The sequence below is a fragment of the Ips typographus genome, linkage group LG6, assembly GCF_016097725.1.
Source record: "Ips typographus isolate SLU linkage group LG6, UJ_Ityp_2.0, whole genome shotgun sequence".
Classification (NCBI taxonomy): Eukaryota; Metazoa; Arthropoda; class Insecta; order Coleoptera; family Curculionidae; genus Ips; species Ips typographus.
In genome coordinates, this window is record NC_138427.1 from 3,827,932 (window position 1) to 3,855,459 (window position 27,528).

A 27,528-nucleotide genomic window follows, 5' to 3' on the forward strand; every position below is an offset into this window, starting at 1 on the left:
TTTCAGATGGAAATTTTTTACTCAGTCAAGGAACATTATAAACTGTTTTGAAAACTTTCTACTTAAGGAACATTTGGAAGGTTTTTGGACAGTTAAAACAGCATATAGTTCTGGCATGCTTTAGAGGCATTAGGAAATTCTTAGACAGTTCTAGAAATTTTTGGAAGGTTCTAGACTGTTTTGATAACTTGTGGGAGCTTCTAGACTAGTTGAAGAGCATTTGGAATTTTTCAGACCGTTTTGGAAGGCTTTCAACTGCTTGGGAAGCATTTTGGAGTTCCCGTAGTGTTTTAAAACCTTTTTAACTACTTGAGAAGTTTTTGTAAGGTGAAGGTTTTTGGACAGTTTAAAGAGCATATTGAGGTTTCTGGAATGCTTTAGAGGTATTTGGAAATTCTTAGACCGGTCTAAAATTTTAGAAGCTTCTAGATTGTTTTGAAAGGTTTCCGACGCGACGGTTCTAGAAACTTTTGGAAGCTTTTAAACTGTTCTAAAAGCATATTGAAACTTTTAGACTGTCTTGAAATGTTTTGAGAGCTTTTAGACTATTTTAAAAGTTTTTGGAAGGCTTTCGACTGCTTTAGAAGCATTTTGGAGTTTCTGTAGTGTTTTATACCTTTTTAAACTACTTTAGGAGCATTTTTAAAGTGTTTGAACAGTTTAGGCATTGAAGGTTCTAGACTGCTTTTAAAGCATTTGACCTTGTAGACGATTCATTTTGGAGTTCCTGTAGTATTTTGACTACTTTAGGAGCATTTGGAAGGTTTCTGGAGAGTTTTGTTGAAGGTTTTGGACTTGCTTTAAAGCATTTGAAAACTTATGGAGGATTCTAGAAACTTGTGAAAGCTTTTAAACTGCTTTAGAAGCATACGGAACCTTTTAGACTGCCTTGAAATTTTTTGAGAGCTTCTAGATTAGTTGAAGATCATTTGGAAGCCTTTAGACTGTTTTAAAAGCCTTGCTTGAGAAGCATTTTGGAGTTTCTGTAATGTTCTAGAACCTTTTTAGACTACTTTAAGAGCATTTATAAATTTTTTGAACAGTTTAAAGAGCATTAAAGGTGACAGCTTTTAAGGCATTTGAAACCTTGTAGACGATTCTCTTTTGGAAACTGCTCTAGAAGCGTACGGAAGCTTTTAGACTGTCCTGAAATCTTTGGAGAGCTTCTAAGATAAGTTAAAAATTGGAAGCTTCTTAAATTTGTAAATTGATACTTACCGTTTTGCAACAGATAATTGGTATGTTTTTGTCGTTCAGAAGCCTTCAATACCTCGATATAGCTATTGCAATTGTAAATTAACCTATACAAAATAAAACCATACAAAGAATGGCAGCAAATAAGCACAAAAAGAAGAAAATAACAAAAAAATCTGGCAAACTACGTGTTAAATCGTTTACATTAGATGTCAAAGTTTGGTTGCTTATATTATTTACAAAAAGCTAAATTTTTAGAATCTCTGGACTCTGGACTTGTTGGATAAAACTAGTACCATAAATAACTACTTATTTATTATTACATTATAATTCGACCTAAATAAACACACAAATTTAATACTAAAATACATAATTATATGACCGACCCAGTTTTTACCGGATTTCTACATAGTTGCTAAATGTCTGAAATATAGAATATTGGGACGATCATCTCAAGTTCAAACCGCCCCATTTATTCTAAAATAATTTACCGGAGACGAAAAATGTAGGTAGTTTTATATTCAATGGAATTGAAAATGAAATGAAACCACTTCATTTTCGACTCATTTTTAGAGCAAAAATGTAATACTGTAGATTAGTTTCTAGCAGTGTTATTTTAAATCCCAACTCAAAATAATAATGTCTTAACGTAGTCCTGAAATTTTTTATATGATGGACCAATTTTAGAAAATCAAAATTATTCAATAAAAATACTAAACCACTAATAAAAATCTGTATTAGTAAGCTGGCGTCCTTGTATTAACAATTTAAAATCAAATTGCAAGGTTTACTGCTGGCATCGGCAAGGATTAACCACTTTAAAAATCAATTTTTAATTTCAATTCCCTTACATTCCGACAACAAAGGAGCTTCGATTTAAAGACGAGAAGGGAAAAACTTTGAAGGTGACATCAGACTCTGACAGGCTCAATGTTTAACTCCTTTAACAGCCGTTTTTCTGAGATATTGAATCACATCTAATCCTAAAGTTTTCTATATAATATCTTATTAACTAAATGGGATTATTATGTAAACTTATCAGGTTGAATATCTTTTGATTGTCAATGTAGCAAGTAATAGATAAATCAGCTTTTTTTAATAAGTCCTCAAAGTAACGATCGCGTAATTAGAAAAAGGAAGTATTCATGTAGGAAAATCGCTCGAGGAGGGATAATAAGGAATTATGTATTCATTCTTGTTTCCTTTTGTTACTTCGTTCGGTTCGACGACAAAGAATTTTTGTCAGACGACCAAGATATTAGAGTTTTATTATAATTTAGACTTGTTATGCCAAAAAGTAGGCTGGTTTGTCAGTTCTTATTCTACTTTATGCTTAGTGATAATAAGGGATTAAAGGTAATGATTATTGAAGGATGGCTAGAGACCCAAAGACTCAGAAACATAATTCTTCAGAAAAGCGTATTAACATTCTGGCTCTCTGTTTTTTACATGTGGGAAAGGTTTTAAGTTTTAAGGGACGTGGGAACTAAACGACGCATTTACAATAAAAGTAAAAATCCTTGTTAAGTCCTTTCTTTAAAATTCTTCCATCTGTAGAATTAGTGTATCATCTTCAATATGTTTTTTCTTGATTTAGGTATTCCCACTCTTTTCGATAATTTCTGGAATGCCAAGCCTTATGCCACTCATGGAATTACACACTCGCTGTTATGCGGCTTCGTGCGTAACTTATTCCATATCGTGCGTAAAATGCTTCTTACAGCACTAGTTACGTAATATACTAGTAACAAATTGTACCAAATTTATGTATCTCTGCAATCAATGCACTGAAATTAGCTAATGATCCATTACAAACATTCAAAGTACTTCCAGGCTATTGGTCATATTAACGTAACTGACCAATGACGCTTATCGCAGAAATGAACTCAATTATCTCGGAGTCGACCGTAAAATCAGAGGCGATGCACAGAAGTTTCATAACTCATCCGGCAAAATCCTCCTGATTGCAAACGCCCACGGCTCTTCCGAAGTGCCATCCACTTTGGATGCGCGCAAATTCGTGTCGTTTACCGCAACTCTTCTTCGACACTCCATCATACTCCGGTATTTAGTTGCGTCCCGAACTTTGTCCGTATATTCCCTCCAGGATTACGCGAAGAATCAAAGTGAAAAACTTTTTCGCGAATTTGTTTCTTTGCTGTTATAAACTGAAGGTAAGTTTAATTCTTCTAAAAGTAGTTATGAAACAGTTTTGTTGTGCTAGTGTGGAAAGTAATGCTTTTCGACACGCAACTAAAGTTTTCCTAACCAAATTTTTTTTTTGACAAATTATAGGTTTTAGTAACTATTTTTAAAAAGATTTATTAAGTATTTTTAAGGCTGTAATTTTAATTTTAATAGTGTTTTTAAACCATTTTTGTAATAAGATCTGGACTCCACTAGTCCATTCAGAAACAATAATTGAAAACTGAACAACAGACAACAGCATTGCTGAAAGTAAATTAAATTTTCAATTTGTAACTTAAAGCTTAGCATTTACACAGTTCTTAATGTCTTTGACATCTTGAATTACTTCATCAAAGTTACCAAACGAAAATTGGTTAGTGTGATTTAGCTTAAATGCAGAAAATCGGGTATTTTAATTGTTGAAATTCCTAACCTAACCAATATTCAAACATAACGTTAAGTTTGATCGAAAATTCAAAGTGTACTATCAGCGCTATTATGTTGATTGCAATTGAATGGTAAATTGGATCCTAATTAATGGGCTTTTAATTATATCAAGCAATCTAGAGCTGGACTGTCTGTCATTATTATTAGTGATCATTCTAAACCAAACAAAACTAACAAAAATAATATATGTATTTGCTGTTTCAGTCTTTTTTATTAGTAACAAGATCATATAGTTTGTTTAAATTGAACATGAATATGTGTGTCTTTTTGTAAATTTGTTCTATGAGCTTTTTGTTAAGTTAAGTTATATAAATTTTAGTTCGAGAGAATAATTGAAATTTGGTAAAAAGTAAAAAAAAAAATTTGAATTGTATCAAAAAGTCAGGTGCTTTTCTTATTACCTAGTTGACCAACTGGGTAATAAGCTCTTTTATAAGCACAAAAAATCGCAAACCCATAAATGCCTTCAAATGGTAACTTATTATCAAATTTGAAAACTTTTCTCTAATTTAACCCAACGTGTAACTTTTCTGGTTTTTCAGATATTTACCCTGTATTAATGTACGATTGTTTGTTTTCTGATCATTTATCATTCTGATAGCATATGAAAAACGCATTCTCACCAAAAATGAATTATTTATCTATCCCAGCTCGCTAACATTGCAACATAATCTTAAATCCTGCTTCGACTAAATGAGACATTATATGAACCTTAAATAAAAAATTAAAATGACATTTATTACCACTGATTTATAAAGACAGTTTCTACTTTGAAACCTTTTATTGAGACATAAAAGCCCTCTAAAAATTTTTATAAGCCCCAGAAGACAATACGCATTGACTCATAAAACAGCAAATAAAGGTAATCAGGCAGTAGCGAAAACGGGGAAAAAATAAAATCTGGAATAACACAATTTATATGGCTTAACGGATAAACCGTATTTGATTCGGCAGCTTTTTTTAAAATTATTTCAGTCATAACCATGGCAATTCGCAAAATAAAATAAATAAATAAAGGAAAATATGAACAAAATGTGAGTTTTGTTTGGTTGCTGGAAACTAGAGAAGCACGAATACATCTAAATACCTTCAATATTTCCGATTCGGATCTCGCTGCTTTGAATTTGCACCGAACAAAATTGGAAACTATTCACCATTAACCCAGTTCCTCCTACGTACGAACAATTTTCCAAAAAAAAACAGGCAAATTCTGCAAAAGCTCAAAGCAAATTTGTGTGCTCCTTTTTATATTAAATATTACGGTTCGTCAAAACAAAAAAAGCATGTTTGGTTTCCAGATAAGTGGTCACGTCAGGATGGAGATCAAATGTATTTTTTTTATTCTTTTGAGAAATGGCAGGCAAATTTGGCCTTAGAGGTTTGGATAAAAGACTGACTTTAGTAACCCGGATGTTATTTAATAAAATGAGGATTTACATAATACATATCAAGTTAAGCTTTGTAAATTAGGAGTTTAGGTATTTTGTAAAAACTATGTCCATTCAAAACGCATCCATATAAATTTTTGTGCTCACTAGAGAATACTTTTCTGATGTATTGTAATTTAGTGAAACAGTTGGTTGTAGTTTAGTAAAGTTAAGTCTGTAAAGTTAGTTGTATGTCACTGGAAATATCATATCTACATTATTGAAACGATTTTACCAAATTTAGGAACTAAAGTAGCTTTACTGAACTTTTAATCTTAAACTCCATCGTGTTGCTCCTGATTATCATCGCTGCTGTTCCTTTTATTTTCTTTTCATCTTCTTCTAATTAATGAATATAATCATAATAAAACGTATTTAGCTCATTAAACCTGAAAGTTTGAGTTGTACTGAAAAACTTGTCACTTAAACTCCTCAGACACAAACAAAATCCTGTCGGAAAGATTTGTGAATATCGGACTAGGGAAAAGAGCAGAACCATCTAGAAAAGTACTATTTAGGATGGGCTGGATACAGCAGAGGCAACCGATTGACCCAAAAAACGCTTGTATTACGATGCTAAAAAGTTTTAACAGAGTCTCAGATCAGCTGAAGTATAATAGGATTTTTTACCGGTTCCCATGGTTTATTTTAAAGGATCCCATGCAGCTGTGTCAGTGATCTATTAACATAACAAAACGTAGTCATAACCCGGTTTGAAAGCTAATTTATTCTCAAAAAATCATTTACATCTTATGCACCATCTCCAGTATTCTGATATTCCCAGAATCTGTTATAGTTATTGTCATCCAGATTCCTGTTGGTGGCCGTATTTCCAGAATATGTTCTTGAACTAGTTGAGGTGCTGTACGGAGCATCTGCGTTAAGTACCCCATCAATTGTGGTGTTCCTTATTTCTAGTTGTCCATTAGGTGAGGAGCCAGCCACATAATTTCCTGCAGAAACACTGCTATCCCAGGATCTAGCTAAGCTCGCTTTTTGTGATGATTTGAAGCCACTGTCGCCTGTCGTTTAGATTAAAATTTAGTAGTTCAAAAAATTGTGTAAATAATATTACCCGTAATCACAGAGTCGGTAACAAAGAAACCGTAGCTGTTACTTGCAGCGGTGTTCGGAGCAAAGAAAATTGCTCCCGAAGGATGTCTTTCTGATACCGCCATAAAGGTAACACCGGTAAACACTGTAGAAGCTCCTCCAAATACGAAATCAACGTCTCCTTCTATGTAGGTGTTGTCAACGTAGACTCTCTGGGTGACTCCTGCTTTACCCGAGCCTGCATAAAGTGTGTCCTGAAATAAAGTTGTGTTTAGATAGTTTTCAAATATTTTGTTCAATTACTGTACTTGTCGGGAAATCAAGTTAAGATTAGATAACCTGATTTTGTCAGCGTCAGTTTTCAAAGCCACTGACTGTCCAACTCCATTAGATGTGTAATAGTTAGTAACTTGCAAATTGTAAACTTGAACATCCGCAGCAGTGATCCAGAAAATAGAGGTACATGTAGTTCCAATTTCTCCGCTAGACTTGGTTGAACAACTGTGATATAAGCTATAACCTGGATCACCTTCCTTGTAACGGCTTCCGTCTGAATTTACCTACATATGACTGCCTTAGTAAAAATTCATTTCATCCACGATAAATGTGAAAATAATTTACTTGATTAATATAAGCAGAAGTACTCATGTCAGCTGGTTGACTGAGCGTAATAACAACGTCCGAGGGACTGCTTCCTGATCCGTAAATAGTTAGTGGAACCGTACCGACAACGTAGACAGTTTGGGCGTAAGTACCAGGTTGGATTTCAATGTACTTCCTCGTCGAACCACCTAGGAACAAGAAAGTATTTATAAATTACCTGAGAACACTTTTTATGATAATTGTTTAACCCTGTATAGAATGAAATAGAAGAAAGCATCTGGTATGGTTATATACAAATTTTTGACAAGTAGTAGAAGACACTGATCTTTGAAAATAAGATTATGAAGATAGATAATTTCAGTTTGATTTTGCTGTTCTCTTCATAATGAAGACTTGATGTTGTTTAACGATTTTGCAGTTGAAAGTAATTGCAAAGGTATTCTTTCAAATCTGTGGTAGGTAATATAAAAATACCTCCTCCTTATTTATAGGAAGCGTGTGATTTATAGACTGATACAACACAAATCTTTTGGGTATCCAATCAAATTGATTTATTCTCGATTTGTTGTTCATTTTCATAAGACGCAAGTTCGCCTAATATATTTATTATCTAGGGTGGCTCTTAGGAGCTATATTTTTTTTTACTTTCTGGCCATTGTTTCATAGTTTCTGGCAATGGTCACATAGGCTCTGGCAATGCTAGATGGTTTCCTGCAATGCCATCTGGCTTATGGCAATTGTTAGACAGCTTCTGGCAACTGGCAGTGCTAGATATTTCCTGGCTGTTGTCAGATAGTTTCTGGAAATGCTGAATAGTCTCCGGCAATACCAGACAGCTTCTAGCGTTGCCAGATAGTATTTGGTAATTGTCAGATAGTTCCTGGCAATGCCGACTAGTTCCTGGCTATTGTCGGACAGTTTCTGGTAATGTTAAATTGTCTCCGGCAATGTCAGACAGCTATCGGGCGTTTCCAGAGAGTATTTGATAATTGTCAAATAGTGTCTGTGATTTTTAAATAGTTTTCAGTTATGCCAGATATTTCCTGGCTGTTTTCAGACTGAAGATCTGAATTTATCCTATTTAGCCACATAGGCATCTTATCAATTCTCAACTCTGACATTACCCAAAACTATCTGACAATTGCCAAAACCAATTTCACATTGTCTGAACTTATCTGGCATTAGCAGAAACTATCAGTTACTACTTGATTGATCCAGTGTTAAGGATATTATGAAAGGTTGGAATTGTGTTATTATTCTAAAATAAAGTAATCTTATACAAAAAATGTATTTTATGTAATTGACAAGTAAATAAATTTTTAGTTTAAGTCATTAATATTAAAACAATTTTTTGTTATACGTTTTGTATGTTGAGTTTTTAGTCAATTTTTTACAACAGGATCACTGCTTTCATTAAATTTGCAGTCACAAAAGTTTAAATCAACAGCCAAGAACCAAGAAAAAAAACTTTCCATTTTATTTTCCTCATTCTAAAGTAGCACTTTAAATCACTTTAAAAAAAGATCATATAACCACAAATCGTCATATTTAATGGAGTGATTCATAAAATCTTTCTATAGAAAACCAATCTTAACCGAATTTCGACTAGATCGAGCTTCAAAAATAACTCATTTTCCTTCGTTTCGAAGCCTAGTTGATTTTCTGGAAAAGAATGTAAACTACTAATCAAAATCTCTAAATCCGGAAATTTTAATGCGAATTTAAATAAAAAGCCTAGTTGGTATCGCTGGTAATTTTATTTGGATTTTTTTTACTCGGCTTTGCCGATTTATCCGCCTTTTTAGACATTCTCAGGATTCCCAAGCTCGGGCAAAATGAACAGGCATCCTTAGAAAATGTCTGTATATGGGCAGCTATTTTTTCTTGGAAAAGACAACTCTAATTTATTTGTGACAAGAGATTACAATAATACAAATACTGGCTTTTTACAACAAAAATTTGGTTTCAAATATCAAGGAACTACTTTAAAGAATATTATTGGAAATGTTTCATCAACATTTTCTATTAGTATAATAGGCAAAAATGGAATAAATCATTATACAAACCTGCATTCATGGCAGCATTTACAGCAACTTGAATATCAGTGTAAGCTTGTCCACTTCCAACAACATAATCTGGCTGAGAAGGAATGGAAATATCTTCCACACTCCATCCTTGAAGGTAATTGGCTTCAGACAACAAGGAAGCCTCTGAGTCTGACAAGATTGGACGAGTGGAAGTTCCTGGATAGGTTTGGTGTGAAGCATATGATGCAACCACCAAAAATAATAGCACAAAGGAGTTCAGTGGCAACCCTACAACGACACTTTTTACCTACATTTTAACTGCTTAAAGAGGACTTTACTTACCCATGTCTTGACAGGTGTATAGTAAGTGATACTACAAAATTCTGTCGATGACTGAAACTTATCTATTTAGACACTATTAGTTTTTAGAAATCGTAAGTGTATATTACTTATTAGGAATTTTTCAAATAAATTAGTAAAAACTCGTGGTTTTGATAGCACAAATTCTAAAATATCTCTTACAGTTGAGTAGCTATTGTTTGATAACTAATAATTTTAACAGTGATGTCATTATTACAAAACACTTAAAATCGAAAAAGCTTTAAACGTTTAAATGTTTCTTGCCCTTAAAATGTTACCAGAAAATCGTCTGTAACACTTTCAGATTAATTCTTTTTGTCTGAAAATTTTTGCTTAAAGGAAATAACGCGCACCATATTCTTTAAGAATAAGTCTTTTGAACTTGGTAAAAATTCAATTTTACAACATGGCGTAAAATACTTTTAAGGAATAATCTTTAGAAAATTCGTTATTTTCCTCGAGTTTGTGCGAAATAAAATGCATATAGCGGTTAACGCTTTTGATGAAATGCGAATATCGTCGTGGTGGTAGAATTGTTTCTTCTTATAAGCTTTTTCGAGAAATTATAATATATTATACTGGTGTCCAAGAATCACAATTTTTCATTGCCTATTATTATTAAAGATATGTTTCGATAACTTGTCCTTATCACCATCTCTATAGAGAGACATACTCTTTTTTTTTTTCATCTAAATTTGTGACCAAACAAAGTGTATAAACAACATAATCAAGACAACGTTGCCAAATTAATATTAATTAAGTAATATTTAATATTAGAAGCAATTGATTTATGTGTATTTATTATGGACCACATCCCAAGATCCGACCTATACTTATTATTGTTTAGTTTTGTTTTGAGGTTATGTTAGATTTTTCTATTAAGTAACAGATCAAAATTAATTAAAGTTAAAGTTAATAAAAAATAAAATAAAAAAAATAATTTGCAAGTAATCTAGTAGACAAATTCAGAGAGATGTTTGACAACATCGTATCAAAATTTTCGCCTACTTACAATTTTTTAGATTTTCTGTTTTTGTCTCGAGCATGCAATTATCTATTAGTTTCTCTGTCCGTAACACGGTTTCCTTATGGTTGGTTTATACTTTACCACCTGTATATAAAAAGACAACTTGACGCTTAGTAAATGATGCTTTTAATTTTGCTTGTATTAAAAATTATTATTTATTTATACAATATCTGGTAACATTAATAAAAACAAATTAAAAAAGCTATAACTTACAATGTGGTTTTGTAAATGTGCGATTTACGGTTATAATTATTCATATACATTATTCGCCATTATTAAAAAAAAAAAACGTTTTTTATGTCCCATCATAGACAGCTCTGGCTGTTATAACCATAATATTGAATACACTCATAAAACTTTCTTTATTAGAAGTAATTTTATAAAAGTACTTTTTTACGGCAGCCTAACGGGGAAAATCATAGTAATTTTAATCCCATCAAATTATTCAACCTCACGCTTTCCGCTTTATGTTTCTATAAGGAATATATTCCAAGTCACAAAGAGTAATTAACAGGAATTAAGTACTTATTTAAAGCAACATTTACTAAAGAACTCTTAATTATAATTAATATAAAGTTTTACATGTTAAACCTAAGGGAGTATATCCAACTCGCATCAAAAACCAATCCAAAAAAAGTCATACGGTTCTGATTGAGTCATTACTGACATTGAATAAAGAGGCACTTCACAGATAATAAGTGTCGGAAAACATTCCATAAAAAAACCGTCATCTTTAGGGCGAAGTTGTACTGATTGATGCCCATATTGAGCCCCAGAAAAACAGATTGAGAATGTAATGGAGACTGCTAAAGGACGATACATGTTATCGGGTCCCCTTTTTTTATCGAACTACTTATCGTAGGAAGTTACTACTAGTTCGGTTCGTTTTAAACAGGACACATCCATTAGACCAGTTCTTGTAGCTAGTTGTCAAGTCTTCTTTGAGTGCAAAATTGTTTGCTCAGGTTGTGTGAGATGTAGCTAGATTGTATTCGCGTTTGGGTCAGAGCTTAAGGTTTATTTAGTTTCCGGAAGTTTCGCTGCTGATTCGAATTTGACGGTCGAAAAAGCAACTTTAACTAGCTAAGTTTTGTGAAGTAAACTTTTTGCTATTTAGTGATAATACAATGCTTTTATAACAAAGTATGTCGTAAAGGCGACCTATGTTTCAAACTAATTGTTATAAACACCAAATTTTTACGTTACAAATCCTTTATCATATAAATTGGCTTGCAATAAACCGTTTTGTCGACTCAGGCTTTTTGCTGGCTTCCTGTTGATCATCCCCTATAAGTGGTATTCCTTTGTTCGGATGTTCTGAAATTAATTTCCTCTTTACGCCAAATATTTTATTGGTAAATAACAAAATGGCAGATTAATCAAAATGTGGAAGCTGTTTGGACAATATTTTCCATTAACATGAATAATTGGTAATCGTGTGTGGCTTTACATACTTCAACTTCAAATTAACATTAACACAGAATTAGTTATTTACTCTATCCACAACCACTGTATTATGAATAAGATTTGATACGTCTGTTTGACGTAGATTAAAGACCATCTACACACACACAATTTACACACTAGTTAAAATTCATAATACTACGCTTAACTGCAATATCAGTTCAGAAGCTTGTTAACCTCAGAAGCTTAAGAGTGGTAATAATTTTAACCTAGATTTTAGAATCATACGGAAAAACGACTGTATGGGCTCAAAGGCAGCGCATGATCAAAAATGAAGTAAAACTTGGTGCTAGTGGAGAACGGAGAGAGGGCAGTCGAAGCCAATCCACTCAAAAAAGTGACAAGCAAAAAAGCCCAAAAGCGACCATAATCAGAGTTTTCTTGATATGCCAAATCGTTAACAAACTAACAATAGCACTTGGATACACAGGTTGTATCCTAGTGAAGCAACCGTCTGTAGCAACTCACAACTGCTACAGGCGGATGCTCATAAGGAGTTCTTCTTTTTGCAGTTCTAGAAGACCAACTTTGTCTCAGATGTGTTATAGAAAACCTGTGCAAATGAGGTCACAAATAAATGGCTGGTCAAGTAAACTTTGGGATGGAGCTGAGTTGAAATCGTCGGCAACAAAAGAAGAGGTGACCAAGTCTCTGAAGAGGCAAAATCCGGGACTCTAGATGTAAGATTCAAACTTATTAAGCAACAAAAAACAGGAGAAGGGATAGATGCTGACCTTTTCCTTAGATTGAACAGTTTTTGAGCTGCTTAGAACTGCCAACCTAAAGAGCTTATATCAAGCGTGCTAGTCTTCAAGGAAGAAGGTGTCCTACAAAGCTAAGAGAGGTGACTCAAATAATAAGCACTATAATAAAGCTGCAACTGCAGTATTTCAAAAAATTTTAGTATGGTATGATTAACTAATTCAAGAACCCGTGACATGCAAAGGACTCATCAAAGGAAAAATCAGTGGAGAACTTATTTATAGCAGAACCATTAAAAGAACCGGGTCAGGGGAAGAGAATCTGAGGAATATAACAATTGGATTAGCCCCCATTTTCCATGTGACTCTGAGGAATCGCTGTACAGCGAAATAGAGAAACTGGCAACTGAATGTAAGATGTGAGTTGTGATAGAAATTAGCATCATACTGCTTGGGGATGCTCAGATTCACACAAGTAAACTTCGCTTAGAAGTCAACAATTCCATATAACTTAAGTATTATGTATATAAGGAACCAACCAACTTTTGCAACGTTGAGAAGGCAAGGGGTATTTGAATAAACTCAAACAAAACTGAAACACCAACAAATGATTGTAAAAGTAATTTCAAATTCATTACCTAAAGAAAGACCGAACAAGCTAAAATTACTTTATTAGGTGTTATGTTAAAATAAATTTAACGAAGCCTAATAAGCTCTTAATTTTCCCAACATCTTCAGAAACAAGTTTAAGATAATTAATGTGGTTGTTTTAATAATTAATTAACAAGAAAATAACATGGCAATCTTAATGATCAACTCACTTTATTCAACCACATTACGTACATGAACTAATTAGGATTAATTTGATTTACATTTTTGTGCGTGGGCTGACTAAATAGAGTTCAAAGATGAAATGCGTGTCATATTCTTAAGTATTATGAATTGATTAATTACTGTGTTTCTCTTTATGGAAATATTATGTAAATATATTCGAAATCGGATAGCAAATTGGAACTATATTTCCCAGAAATTCTTAGAAAATTCCTTTCTTCCAACTTTTTTGACATGTTTTCTGTAGTATCTATACATTAATATCACATTAGTATAGTTCGATTTATCAAATTTATTGAATTTTGATGCACATACAAAGAAGGACATCCTTTTTGATATTTCTTTGAGACGGTTATAAATGATAAATGGTGCCTTATAGCAATTGCAAACTGTGTGAAGTTCAGGATTTATTCTGCTAATTGACTTTGGTTTATAGTAAGCAAAATCATTAAAATACAGTGATTGTTAAATTTACGGTATATTTACTCTCCCTTTTTTTCACGTAATAGGATCTTTACAAGTTCATTACACCTCTCGCTTAATTTGTAAATAGCAATTTGACCGTCAGCAATTTTAGCCATTTAGCTGGAATTCAGCCAATGTCAATATTTATCCGATGTTTCGTAAATACAAGCAGGCCAAATTATCTTAATTATTATTCCTATTATTAACGGCCTATTTGTACACGTAATGAGTCAATAACAAACTTAATCACAATCCTTCAGGGTAAACTAATAGAACGAATTCAAATAGACCTCTGGTAGACTTTCTAAAGAAAACCCTTTGGTGTCAGGTAAACACACTTTGGATTAACTTATTGTACCTTTGTTTGTTGTATACTACAGAAAGCGAGTTTTACCTATTCAATTTCAGCGACTTCAGATTGATTCCTTTGTGTGTTTTCCGTTTAGTTTACACAAGGCAAGTGCAATTAGAAACCCTAAATTTAATTAAACGTAGATTACTAACAGTTTTATACATCCACGCTCAGATTATATATAGTTAAAGATCGGGCATTCCGACTTATTTCCATGTCTCTACTTAATATTCGAGAGCAGATGTTCATGGCTTCAAACATTATTCTCTTAAAATCCTCAATTTGGGAAAAGCGAGTTGCCTGATGTATTTGTCTTGAAGGAAAAGTTAAGCTCCTGATGTATTGCGGTACATGAAATATATAGTGTAGCCTGTCAGATTTGGTGCTTGCACTTTTATGTTTTTTTGGGTTATATCTTTCAGGAAGACTGGCTGCAATGATTGACGAGAAAAATGATACAAACCTGGTTTGATCGCTTTGTTTCCAGGTAAAAGACGATGATAAAAACCGTACTATTAAAGTCGTTTAAAGTGTTTTTATATTCAAAACAGGCTTTGAAAGGTTTATTGAAAAAACTGATTTCCCTATTGTTAACGTTTCTGAACTTTGAAAGATTGATCATTAAACTGGAATCACGCAAAAAAATCTCGTTAAGTGCCACCCATCAATTGGCCTTCTGCACGCTTCCAGTGTTTCATCAAAAACTCAGTCAATACGTCGTTAACATTGTATGAGGGGATTTTTATGCTGAAATTGGGTGATTAGTTGTCCATAACAACGTTATTTAGTAATTATTCAAACGTTGATTACCGGCCTATCAAATTCGAACCATTTATGATGCCACGTGCCTAGATGTATATTCCACTTTCCACTAACTGTATAATTTTGATTGTTTAATAATTTCTTGTTACTATTTAACCGTTTATGATGGAATCAATTTTGTTTCTCAACATTATTAGAATGTATTAACTGTTTTGTGATAACTAGTTAAAAAACACTGTTTCAAATTTAGAACTATGGGAAACTAAAGGAACAGCCTATCCAGGAGTAGGTCGTAAGGACGGAGATTAATTTGGAAAATTAAGGAGAATATACCAGTCAACTTATTACAATCATAACAAATTTGATCTGATGATTTTTTTAAGAAAATAAACCGAAAGCACCTTTATTTAAAGCTCCTTCTGATAAATCTACAAAATTGTGGCAAGTAGAAAGTATAACTTAACATTTAGTAGTGCCTAACTAAATTATTTATGCAATAACTGGTTTTACACACATTTAATAAGAACTACCAAATCACTTGTTTCTACCAGTTCCTAAAAGTACCTAGAAAGTCTTGTTTGGTAATTTAAACTAAAACATGGAAGACACTTGACAAAAAGTACTTATAGTTTTCTAATGCATAAAAGTTTTGATGTGTTTTGATAAAAAATTGATGTCTCTAATGAGAAATATTTTATCAAATTGTTCACACTCTCAAAGAATTGATCATAAATCTATGACTGCACCAAATGTATTTTTGTCGTGATGAATGTCATCCATATGAAACTAAAACCACCCTCGCATTTTATAATCATCTATATCAACCGATGTTGCCTGGCACGTATAAATTTTGTCCCACGAGTACTCTGATATTTTGCATTAAAACTGCAATTTAATCTGAAACCGAGGAAATATGAGCTGAAATCTAAGAACGGGCAATTACAAAAACGGGAAAGCACGATGCAACATTTTTGCGGAGGAGTCGAATATAGGACATATTTTTTGTCAGTTGAAATTGTGAAGCAGTGTAATTATTTGAAATCATTGTTTCCTATAAATTATCTGATGAGAAATTAATTTCGTTATTTGCTCCAAACAGTGGATAATAATATACAAAATATTTTATTTTTAAAAAAGTTTCAAACTTTCATTTATGAGCATCTAAAGGATTTTGTATACAGTATCCTATACAACAAATATTTAGCTTAATCATTTACTTTTGTTATTCTATGTCTCCATACTAATTTGTACCATTGGTTCTGGGACACCCTGTACACTTTTTGTATATTTTTTAGAATATTCAATTTAAAATTTAATTTCCTAAAAGTATATTTATTCCAATTTTACATTCCGACACCAACCAAATTCAATGATTGTGAATTGGCAGGATTTACATTTTTTTACAATCTCTTTTGTTATTCTATGTCTCCATACTAATTTGTACCATTGGTTCTGGGACACCCTGTACACTTTTTGTATATTTTTTAGAATATTCAATTTAAAATTTAATTTCCTAAAAGTATATTTATTCCAATTTTACATTCCGACACCAACCAAATTCAATGATTGTGAATTGGCAGGATTTACATTTTTTTACAATCTCGTGTACTCGTGCAAAATTTGATTAAGCAGATAGCTACTATATTAAATGCAATAATGTAAGTAACTCGTTAATCTACAATTTGAATCGAAAAAAATTGGAAACACTTTATTTAAACAAATAACATGTATGAAATACAGTATTAACAACACGTACAGTAATATGCAGGCATTATGCATTAAGAATTATCAGGCTGTAAATAATTTATAAAATTAAATTTGCATGCAGATGACATCCATATGCCATTAAGCATTTTTCTGTTCAGTATAATTTTCCCAAAATCATACACAAAACTACAATTACCACTTTATCTCGTTAATGCGCTGACGGATATTTTCAATAGCATTTTGCGTATCATAATGGTTAATATGAATACAATTTTACAGTTATCAGTAGCATCCCAAACGACTAGAACATGAAAATAATAGAAAAGTTCTGTCTCGTCTCAATAAAGGGTAACTTTATAGTGTGACAGCAGGAAAAAGCAGCTTTTTATTTTATTGGACTTTTATGAAACTCAGCAGTTCCTGTCATAGGACAACATGTGTTCAACTAGTAAAGTTAGTAGGGTTGTTACCCCTGTATGTAACTTTTCAAAGTTTTATTCGCTGACGTCGTCAAAACGGTGCTATAGAGTGATGTCTGAGGAGTGAAAATTCAATGTTTGTATGAAATGAGTGTAAAAATAGAAATATTTCCATAATGACAATTAGTTGTTAATCAATCCTCGATAGCTTTTCTTTTGAGATTAAGTTACACAAAAGAAGTCCAAACAACTTTAACATTATTGTTTTTATCAAAATTCAAACATGGAACTTGACAATAGCAGGATGCAATTTGGTGTATCTACTCCTCTTGTAATGAGCTAGTTTCTTAAACTGCCTTCATTAAATTGAAACTTGTCCGTAACAGTATGCTTGTCCGGTATCGAATGCAATAAAGTTTTCAATTTCCCAAGTCAAGTTCTCCAAGTTAAATTGGTTCATTTCCCTTTATCTAATTAGTAATCATTACACATTCCGCCGTCCCACTTAACAACTAAACAAAGAACTAAATCGCGAAACTTTCAGGGTCTTGAATCCAGCTTCCAAAAACTTTGAAACCGTCCATGTTCTGACATTTTAATAGGATTAAGTTTTACCTCTGCGGTATGGTTGGATGATAATACCTAGAGGCAAGTGATTTTAATAAAGTTGTCCCAAGTTTTTGTTGTCAAAACTATGTAAATTAAAATATTCTCGGTGCTACAAACTTGCTGAAAAACTGTCGAGCCTCTGGAAAATATGGAAACAAAATACACATGTTGGCTTGTTCAACATCAGATTATGTAGGTAATACAAAACAGTCAATTTAATTATACATAATAACTCTGATATTGTTTAAGCAATAAATTGAGACTTATTCAAGTCCGAAATACGTTACCCAAATCCTTTATGGCAAATTTAAACGTTGACCTGAATTCAGCTTATAAAACAATCTAAATGGGCTTATAAAATAATCTGGACTTTCAACCGGATTTGATTTAAAACAAGTTTAGCATGTCAATAAGTAAGCTGATCTGCAATTTGAATTACTTTTAGTGTTTCACTTATGTTAATGATAGACTTCTTCTTTTTCTTTTAATTAACGAGAGATCGAGATTTTGTATCTCGGAAATATCTCGGCCGCCATCATTAATGCTTTGAAAGAATGCTTTTACCAGAATCAAGGACAAAATTCAAGTTTTAATTAAAATAACTTTTTCTTGGTTAGACTGGATCTAGAAATGCGGTCTTCAAATTTGTCGCATTTCAATCCACTGAATTTGTTAGCTGGAATAATTTTAAAACATATTTACCAAGTCACAATTAAGAAAATATGTAGTGAAATAGGAGAACAGCAGACTGCTAACAAGGAATTGATACGAAACTGTAAGCCAAGTACACTTATAATTGAAGACAAGAACGGAAATAAAGTCTGGCGCACAAGACGATACCCTGGGGATTAGACTAGTGCAGCCTTTATTCCAATCTACAAAACGGGATCTACAAAGAATTTTCCAGATTTACCATACGATTACCTTGAATTCATATACGAGTCAAGTTTTTTAAAGGCTGATAGGTCAAACGCTAAAAAATTGGAACCGAAAATACTTCCCGAGCAGGCAGGCTGTGACAAAGGCAGAGGAACCAGAAGGCACGCAAATTTGAGACACCTGAGCTTTTATGTTTTTAGACTATAAGAAGAATATCTTCTTACTCCGCCTGTAGTTCACTGATTTTTCCTAGTATCGTCATTTAGTCTTCTGTAGTCCACAGAAAACCTTGATAAACCATCTTTCTTGATAACAAGTACCACAAGAGAACTCCAACGGCAGGTGGACGGCTAAACGACATCTCTACTTGATTTGTTTAGCCCTTCTGAGTTTTTGCTTGATCGGCGCAAGTTCTTTCCTTTTTCAATTTTATGCCAGAATAATATTGTATCTAGTATTATTTTAGATGAAAAGACAGGTTTTGAGCAAGCTGCAAAGATGTACTTTCTGCTCTTTACAAAAGATATACTTATTTTATTCATTAAATTGAGATAAGACAATCCGTAGACACTTCTGTATCTTTTACGATACAGAAACAAAATTGCTAAAATATAAAATTGAGATAATTTTTGTTGCAGAAACTTAGTTATGCATCGTACGACAATACTGAGCTTACTGTTGTTCCTCTTCCACTTGAAAGCCAGTTATTTGGTGTCATTGACTAAATCCAGAAAGCCTCCACAACGAAATAATCATCAAAATATATCAATCCTTTTGGATAGTTTGTTGAGAGGGTACGACAATAGCATCCGTCCAAATTTTGGTGGTATGTTTTTTAATATCCTTGCTATTCTATTTTAATGTTTCTATTTATTGCAGGTCCACCAGCAATTATAGAAGTTGATATCGTTGTAAGGAGTATGGGACCAATTTCAGAAATGGACATGGTAGGTGGGGTGGTCTCTGTATGATCTCATTGTTTACTTACCCATTTCTGATGACTGGTTTTAGAGAACACAAATTTGAAAGCAATTTTAATTGCTTGACCTCTAAAAATCTATATCAGTCTCAGTTATAAGGCTTAAAAATTTTTAATTTCAGATCACTTCAGCTATTTTTAATAACGTACAGTATATTTTCTCTGAGCGACGGATTATAATTTATTTCCGCCAAATTTAAAACTTACTGAAGCATGTGATTACCCCTGTGTTTTATTAGAAAAAGCTATAAATAGTGGATGCGAAGAATATTAAATGGCCATATTTCTTGAATCTGCTTTTTTAAGAATGTTTAATCAGCTTATAAACCGGAGGTTCTTCTTTTTTGAATTTACATCAAATGTTGTTTAAAGATGGGTGAAATTCGTTGCAGCATAATTTGAAAGCTGCATTGTTCTTGATTTCAATTATCCACATTATTTTGATGAATGTCTACACTCGAAATGTGTAGTCTCAAATTCAATTTACATCGACAAACCAATTTTCCAGAATACGTGGGTGATGAATATTTTGTGCACCGTATAATTCAACTTGGGAATATTTTAACGTATAATTTCATTGGCGAGAGAAACGTAATATATCACTACCAGAGAGAAAAAACGAGATTAATGTAATGTAATTTAAAACCCCAGTTGCTAGAATTTTGTGATTCAGAGAGCTTCGGAGAAGAATTTTTTTAATTATGAACTGTTTACAATTCATAACAGACTTAAAGACGAAAAACAAATATTATGCTGTTTGTTTAACAGCTTATCATTCTGTTTCAGACTTACTCGATGGACTGCTACTTCCGGCAATCCTGGATTGACAGACGACTGTCTTTCTCTGGACACGATAACGATACCCTCGCCCTCAGCATTACAATGTTAGAACGTATTTGGAAACCAGATACTTACTTCTATAATGGGAAGCAATCTTATCTGCACACAATTACGACTCCCAATCAGTTCGTCCGGTTGTATCATGACGGACGGGTTCTTTATTCTTCGAGGTAAGTTAAATTCCAATAATATTATTTTCAATTATTTTGTGATTTACTGACAGTGGACCCAAGGAGGTTAAATTAGGAGAAAGTAGGGCAATTAAAACATTTTTTTACTATTGAAAATAGAAGAAAAATGTTTGGTAAATAAAATTTCCAAAGATTTCAATATGACTTGAGAGATTTGATTAAAACCTTACCCAAATAAATAGGATACATAATTCGCTAATTTCTCGTCAAGCAACTTAGTTATATTGGATATCGTATACTTAATTTATGTTAACAGTATGCTCAAACTTTCTCACTAATTGTATTAAGTAATTTACCCAAACAGGATCTGACCCATCTTTAATAGAATTGTAATAATCTTTAATATCAAGAAGATTTGCTCCTAACTTGATATGACAAACTTCCTCTAAGATTTTAGAAAATTAGTGTCAAACTTGAAAAAGATAACCGGATAAGATATTTTGCCTCCAGAACTGCATTCCAAGTTTCACCCTTCTTTGCCATTAAAAAGGAATTAACACACAAATTAAATGGTTTTAAACTTTTCCAGTTACAGATGTTGACTGGGAAATGTATACATTATAATGAAACCGGGCTAAGATTAACCTTCTGACCATAATAAAGCTGGAAAAACTTTTCAAGTTGATTAAAATTGAAGTGTGAAATACCAAACAGCTTTAATTAAAGTTAGAAACAGGTTGGATAGGTCTCTTCCACTGCCTTTATCGCCTAACCGTCTGGTCCCTCCTTAGTTAGCAAACTAATTTTAAATCGTATACACTGAATAAATGTCTACGGAATGAGTTTGCATTCTTTACAGGTCAGAAAACATGTTCTTAATTGCTAAATAAATCAAGGCAAAAGTCTTGTTAAAGACAGATATTGTAGGATAATTTACAGTGGTTGCAGTTAAAAAGTATTTTGGTTTAATTCAACATTAAAACTGATTGCTTTGTCATGAAAGAAGCTTTTTTCAGATTCGAAACCTTCTATCGATCGCACACTTGAGCTCCGTTTTCCTGTAAGTGATTTAATCCGGATTCACAATGTAGGAATTATCAACCGAGGTGAAATATAACAGCGGTATTTTCGTTACATGCCCATCCAATTGAAAAGCAAACGGATATTTAGTTGCAAGTAAAATATTTTCTACCGAACGTTTGCCACTCGTTTCTTTATGTAATAGATTGTAAACTTGCCAACTGCAAATCTGTACAAAAAAGACTAAAAGCTTATGTTTTGCAGTTTAGTTCTGCGTAAACATGTCTAATATGGCGTAAAAAGCTTACAATATGCCAAATTCGTAAATATATTTAACTTTACTTTTTCCTGAAAAAGTACTTTTAATAATTTCTCTCTAGAGTTAAGAAACAAAGTTGGTTTCAAGAGTTGCCAATATCTGAATTTACCATTGTTATCATCATCAGCCTTCTTAGCCATAGGCATCATAAATTCATTATCTTGTCATCAATGTATTCTGCTGACTGGTTCATCATATCTTCTTCACATTATGTAGGTAAACTGTCTTCTTCTAAGTTCTTCTGTAATTCATTATAAATCTTTATTCATCAAACATCTTTAATTCGTTCGTGGCATATGACCACTTCGAACTAGACTGGATACTTATTATGACCAATCGACTATGATATCATAAATAATACTATTTTTTATTTGTTTCACTATGGGGCTCCTAGCTGCTGCTGTATTTTCCTATGACGATTTTTTGCTCAAAGTTTTAGTAATAAGGATAACTAAAAAAAATACTTTCCGGTTCAGCTGTCCCCCCTTTTAGAATGACAGTCAGCAGACTAGTGATCTAGTTAAGCCTCTGAAGATGGGTGTCTGAATACACCCGAAACATGTTAGGCAATTAACAACCTTTTTAATAAATATTTGTGGAGATCGACTCTGAGTTTTGATTTCACTTACACTCACTACTCCACTGTGTGCATATGGACTACTACTTCTTAATAAGGATAAGTTTAGGAGATAAATAAAACTCGTTTACTAGTTCTAAAAATGCCAGAGCTGTATATTTGTAATTTTCAGATTGACAATAAAAGCAGGCTGCCCTATGAACTTGGAAGACTTTCCAATGGATATACAGAGATGCCCTTTGAAGCTTGGTTCTTGTAAGTATTTAACTTAAATATGTTGATGATTGATGATTCTGAATGGTTTTTTGGTACAATGGATTTACTTTTGCAAAGTAATCCAGAGACATTAATGACAAAAAGAGTTATTACTTATTGTTACTTAACAACTTATTGTTTTCCTGGTCAGTAATTTCGTGGCTATGCAAGCTTGGCAGATTCATCATCTTCTTCATTTGTTGACCCAGTAATACCGATCACGAATTAAGTAAATGAAGTACACATCTAATATTGGCTTATTACAACGGTCACTATTCATTGTCTTGTAAATGCAGTGCACCAGCCAATAACATATACCTACTTTAGTACTTTGTCCGCGATATGGTTCAGCATGATTGTGGTCTGATCCATCTTATCAAGTGTCTTGTTACTACTTATAGCTGTTTGAAGCGCCAAGTTTTTAGAGGATAAATAATAAAAAAGTCACCAAAGAATACATAAATATAACATGTTGGGTGTTAAGAAAGATGTTGCCTAATGAGTAGATAAGTACCATCATTCATGTATGAATATCAACGGTGTAAAATTTTAAGTTTCCTAATACTTATTAGATATTGACTTTCAAAGTATTAGCATCCAAATCGGGTCAATTCCATCTTGACCTTGCTGAAAATGGTATTATCTGGAACACGATTTGAAGGCTAAAAAGGCAGCTCGCTAAACCCTTATTAAGAGTTTCTAAATCAAGGGAAAACGTTGCCGATGAATTTCGTTTCGTAGCGTTGCTTGTTAAAGTTTCCCCTTCTTTTAAAAGAGATCTGGCAATAATCCAATCTTAATAATTGTGTTAATCTCTGCAAATTGCAGGTTTCTGTTTTGCTTTGACTTCTGTTTCGGTTTTTGTTAACAATGATTACAACGAAAATATGCATCCAATTTATGGATTTACTGAAATCAGGCAAAGTTTCTGGGATATGTTTCAAATTTTGAACTAATGATTTGTGAAATTTTTAGTTGGTTACACCAAGAATGACGTGCTATACCGATGGAATGCTGCTCGGCAAGTTGCAATTGCTCCGGACATGAAGCTATCGCAGTTTGACCTTATTGGTACACCAGCTGGTAATCAGACATACTTAATTTCAAGCAAAAACAAGGAGGTAGCTCAGAAACAAACACAATTCTCTCATTTAAACTCACATTTGGGTAAGTTGATTTTTTTGTGCATAAATTTAAAAGTGAGTTGAAGTAAAACCAATGCCAAACAACTATTAATTGAATAGTAATGACCAGTATTCAGTCATACATATCAATCATGCAAACTCAAATATTTAATTCACAGCTACCACTTGACCACTGTCGATTAAGCCGACAATCAAATTAATAATCAACGTTGATGACATTAATCCAGTGGCACAAATGCTCTTAATTTTATCCCTTCCGAGTTTGGATTAGCTATCGCTTGAATGAGGGTTGCTAAAAATGTACTTTAACAGAAAATCAAATTATTTCGCCTTTTTCGGTTTTTGCAACCCTTTTCAGATTTCAATTTATTTCCGGAGTGATTTAATTATAGCCAACTCTTTCCGATGCAGATGAGTATTCAATGCTGTTGGTCAGTTTCCATTTACAAAGGCACATGGGAAATTTCCTTATTCAAGTATATGGACCGTGTGTTTTGCTTGTGGTTTTGTCATGGGTGTCGTTTTGGCTAAACAGGGAAGCTACAGCTGACAGAGTGTCACTAGGTGAGATATTGTTAAATAATTTAAACTAAATAGTATAAGTATATTCCTTCTTACTAAAATATGCTTATTACAGGTATCACAACTGTCTTGACAATGACTTTTCTAGGACTGGAAGCTAGGAAAGACCTTCCCAAAGTTGCATATCCAACCGCCTTAGATTACTTCGTGTTTTTGTCGTTTTCTTTTATATTTGCAACTATTATACAGGTCAGTTCATAACTAGAAATTAAGTAACTTAGTGAATAGTTTATCATAGCTAAATACTATTTTTTAGAGACGTATATTTGCAGGTGTTTCACCAACTTGGATAGCGACACTCTAAATAATCAAAAAACAAGCACGAATTTAAATGTTTATCATATGTTTTTCTGGGGTTATTTCCTTTTTTCCTTGTTTTGCTATTAAAACTATTATTATATCTTAATTGAGTAGCATAATAATAATCATTGATAATCATCAACATTAACTATCTTCTTGCAGTTTGCTGTGGTTCATTACTTCACCAAATATGGATCTGGTGAATGTTATTTCAGTGCCGACATCAGCTCGGATGAATCAGATTCTGAAGATGAAGATTGGAAAACATGTGAAAAGATTGTGGTAAGTACACACAAAAGCAATTAGCATTATACACTTTTTTTGGTTAAATACATCACATCTTTTAAACTTACATATAGGCGTATCAAAAGCCCAAGTTAGAATGTATTTTAGCGTACAGGTGAGGACTCGACGCACTTTTCGAGATCACCAGCCCACCATCACGTCCTCCCCACAGACCCGACTTTTATAGAAATTATTCCATTGAACCCATATGCAACCATCCCGATCAAGAGCAGACGGCCGTCCTCTTCGTGGTCTTTTGCCAACCATTGTCTGCGAAAACGTAGCTGTCACCAGGAGATTCACCTAAACAGCAATGCAAATCAAAGAACTTCCATATCTGTCCCAAGTAAGTTGTTTTGCAGATCAGAATAATGTTTATACAAATGCATGTAAGGAAAGTTTCAAATTATTCATGGAAAATCTATGGTGAGACTCGAAGTAAACAAAGAACACCATAAGAGACAGAGTCAGTGCAGATGTGATGCAATTTGACAGTTGATCAAATTACTACTTTAGGTTTCGCGGAAACAATCCTAATCAGTTTCCAAGAGAAAATCAGAAAAGTATTAATTGGTTTTTATTAATTGATTGCCTACGTGGCTATGACACTGCCTGACTTCTGACCAATGGCTGTACATATTTCTTTGATTCCTAGTTAAGGATTCCGTTAGCAGACTGATGCAGTCTACATGTCCAGCATTAGCGTAAACCTCAGCTCTCTCTTGCTTTTTCTTGACCAATCACTGCACATTTGGACTTATCTACCATGCTTTTTGTATAACTGTTTTGAAATTGTATATTTAGGTGCTACTGTTCTTATCATTATTCCATATTAGCGATTGCTAAGACAATGTATTTAAATGACAACTTTATTTTGTTTCAGACAACACTTGCAGAAGAAAAAGAAAAAGAGCACCGAGATTTAATTCAGTGTCAAAAATAGACCGAGCCTCTCGTGTAGTTTTTCCAATGTTTTTCGTTACTATAAATCTGTTTTACTGGTATGCGTACCTAATGAGAACCAATAGGATTAATAATATTGGGTACACATAAAATATCAAAAAAAATCGCTCATATATTTTAGAGAATTTTCAAGAACGAGAACAATATGTGCAGAAGTAGAATTTATCAATTCAGAGTGATATAAGTTTTACTACATTTACTACATAGTTCATTTCGTTTTGCAAACTATTTTTTTATAAAAAATTGTAAGGTTTAGTTGTGTTAATAAACGTTGATTAGTTAGCATTACTTATTATAACTGTTACTACTTTTGATTGTGAATACAAAATGCTTCCAAACTAGATGTTATATTCCTTTAAATACTTTTGATATTGTACAAAATCAAAGTAATTTATCTATTCGATAGGCAGACAATTTGTATTGCGATTTGTACTGATATACGGAAAATATAGAAGTAGAAAGGTATAAAAAACATGCATAAAAGTGATTACAACAAATGTTCTATGGGAGAAAAGAGCGGAGGTAAGATTTTAAGTCTTAAAAACAATACTTTTTCAATGCAGCATTTTAAAATCTTAAATTTTTGGTGACTTTTGTAGTTCTTAAAATTCATCGTTTCTGTATTGATCCACTATTTTGCTTGCAAAGCTTTATTTAAACAAACCACAATATAGATAGTAACTCTGAATACTTATTTTAAAACAAAACTACAAAACAAAGAAGTTTACATTGAATTTGTTGGAAAGATAAATTGACTTTCAATATTTTGGTATTATTATTGTTTTATATGTGACTTCGTTGCTAATGTGATGGTGACTGTGACGTGCATAAGTTATCGCAGAGAAAGTTTTTCACTTTCTCATCACCCAGCAAACAAGTAGGTACTTTGGCCTCAAAATTGGTAAAAATCAATTAAAGATGTTAATAAAAACCGGTATCAAATTCAGATTTCAAAAAACTTAACACACCGTCAAATGTTTTGGATATTATATTTATTCCTGTTGCTGCTTCATGCAGTTCTTGTGTGTTTTAAAATACTAACAAGAATCATTAAAAGCTTCTACTCTTATGAAGTGTCTATATTTCATAAATCGTGTATCATTAAAATTCTCAATAAGCGATATATGACAGACTAACAAATCAAATCAAAGAACATTCTAATAATTTTAAGTTTTTTGTGATGGGAACATTAGCCGCAGTGTACAAGTGTTCAAATTTAGTATTTTAACGTTATAGGCGAATAATATGATAAAACTTAATCGTTGTTCGACTATAAAGTCCGCTATACAATAGATTATGTATACACAGGGTCAAAATATAATATAGAATCGTATGTTTTAAAGAGTTCTTTTATTGCTATGTTCCCTATAAAAATCTGTTTTTTATTTGCAAACCTTCTGTACTCTCTGTTTACTGTCGTTAAAAAAATAAATTCTACAGAACATATTATATTTAAGTGCTCACACAAACCTGTGATGGGGTTAGGCACCGCCCTCTATACTAGAAAGCCTAAAATGTCACTTTTAATGGCGACGTTAGCGGTTTTCGTTTTATACACAAACGTATACAGATACAGTAAAAAATATGTTTTTTTAATTGTTTCGTGTAGTTGATTGCA

General features: G+C 32.8%; 2 protein-coding genes across 2 annotated transcripts; one reads left to right on the top strand and one right to left on the bottom strand.

Moving 5' to 3' along the window:
* The first annotated feature begins 2,891 nt into the window (after positions 1 to 2,891).
* Grd (gamma-aminobutyric acid type A receptor subunit Grd) lies at positions 2,892 to 27,252 on the top strand. Its single transcript, XM_081981592.1, has 11 exons — positions 2,892 to 3,368; positions 19,153 to 19,340; positions 19,394 to 19,461; positions 20,280 to 20,503; positions 22,553 to 22,635; positions 23,611 to 23,802; positions 24,192 to 24,344; positions 24,418 to 24,551; positions 24,825 to 24,944; positions 25,056 to 25,293; positions 25,831 to 27,252. The coding sequence occupies exons 2-11, from the start codon at positions 19,163 to 19,165 to the stop codon at positions 25,998 to 26,000; spliced, it is 1,560 nt and encodes a 519-aa protein (XP_081837718.1). The 5' UTR covers positions 2,892 to 3,368; positions 19,153 to 19,162; the 3' UTR covers positions 26,001 to 27,252.
* Positions 5,960 to 9,440, bottom strand: LOC145730399 (pectinesterase-like). The gene is made up of 6 exons (XM_081981593.1): positions 9,281 to 9,440; positions 8,978 to 9,226; positions 6,930 to 7,099; positions 6,617 to 6,868; positions 6,331 to 6,562; positions 5,960 to 6,277 (listed from the first exon to the last, which is right to left on the bottom strand). Exons 1-6 carry the CDS (start codon positions 9,282 to 9,284, stop codon positions 6,006 to 6,008), a joined length of 1,179 nt encoding a protein of 392 aa, XP_081837719.1. The 5' UTR covers positions 9,285 to 9,440; the 3' UTR covers positions 5,960 to 6,005.
* Positions 27,253 to 27,528: the final 276 nt, after the last annotated feature.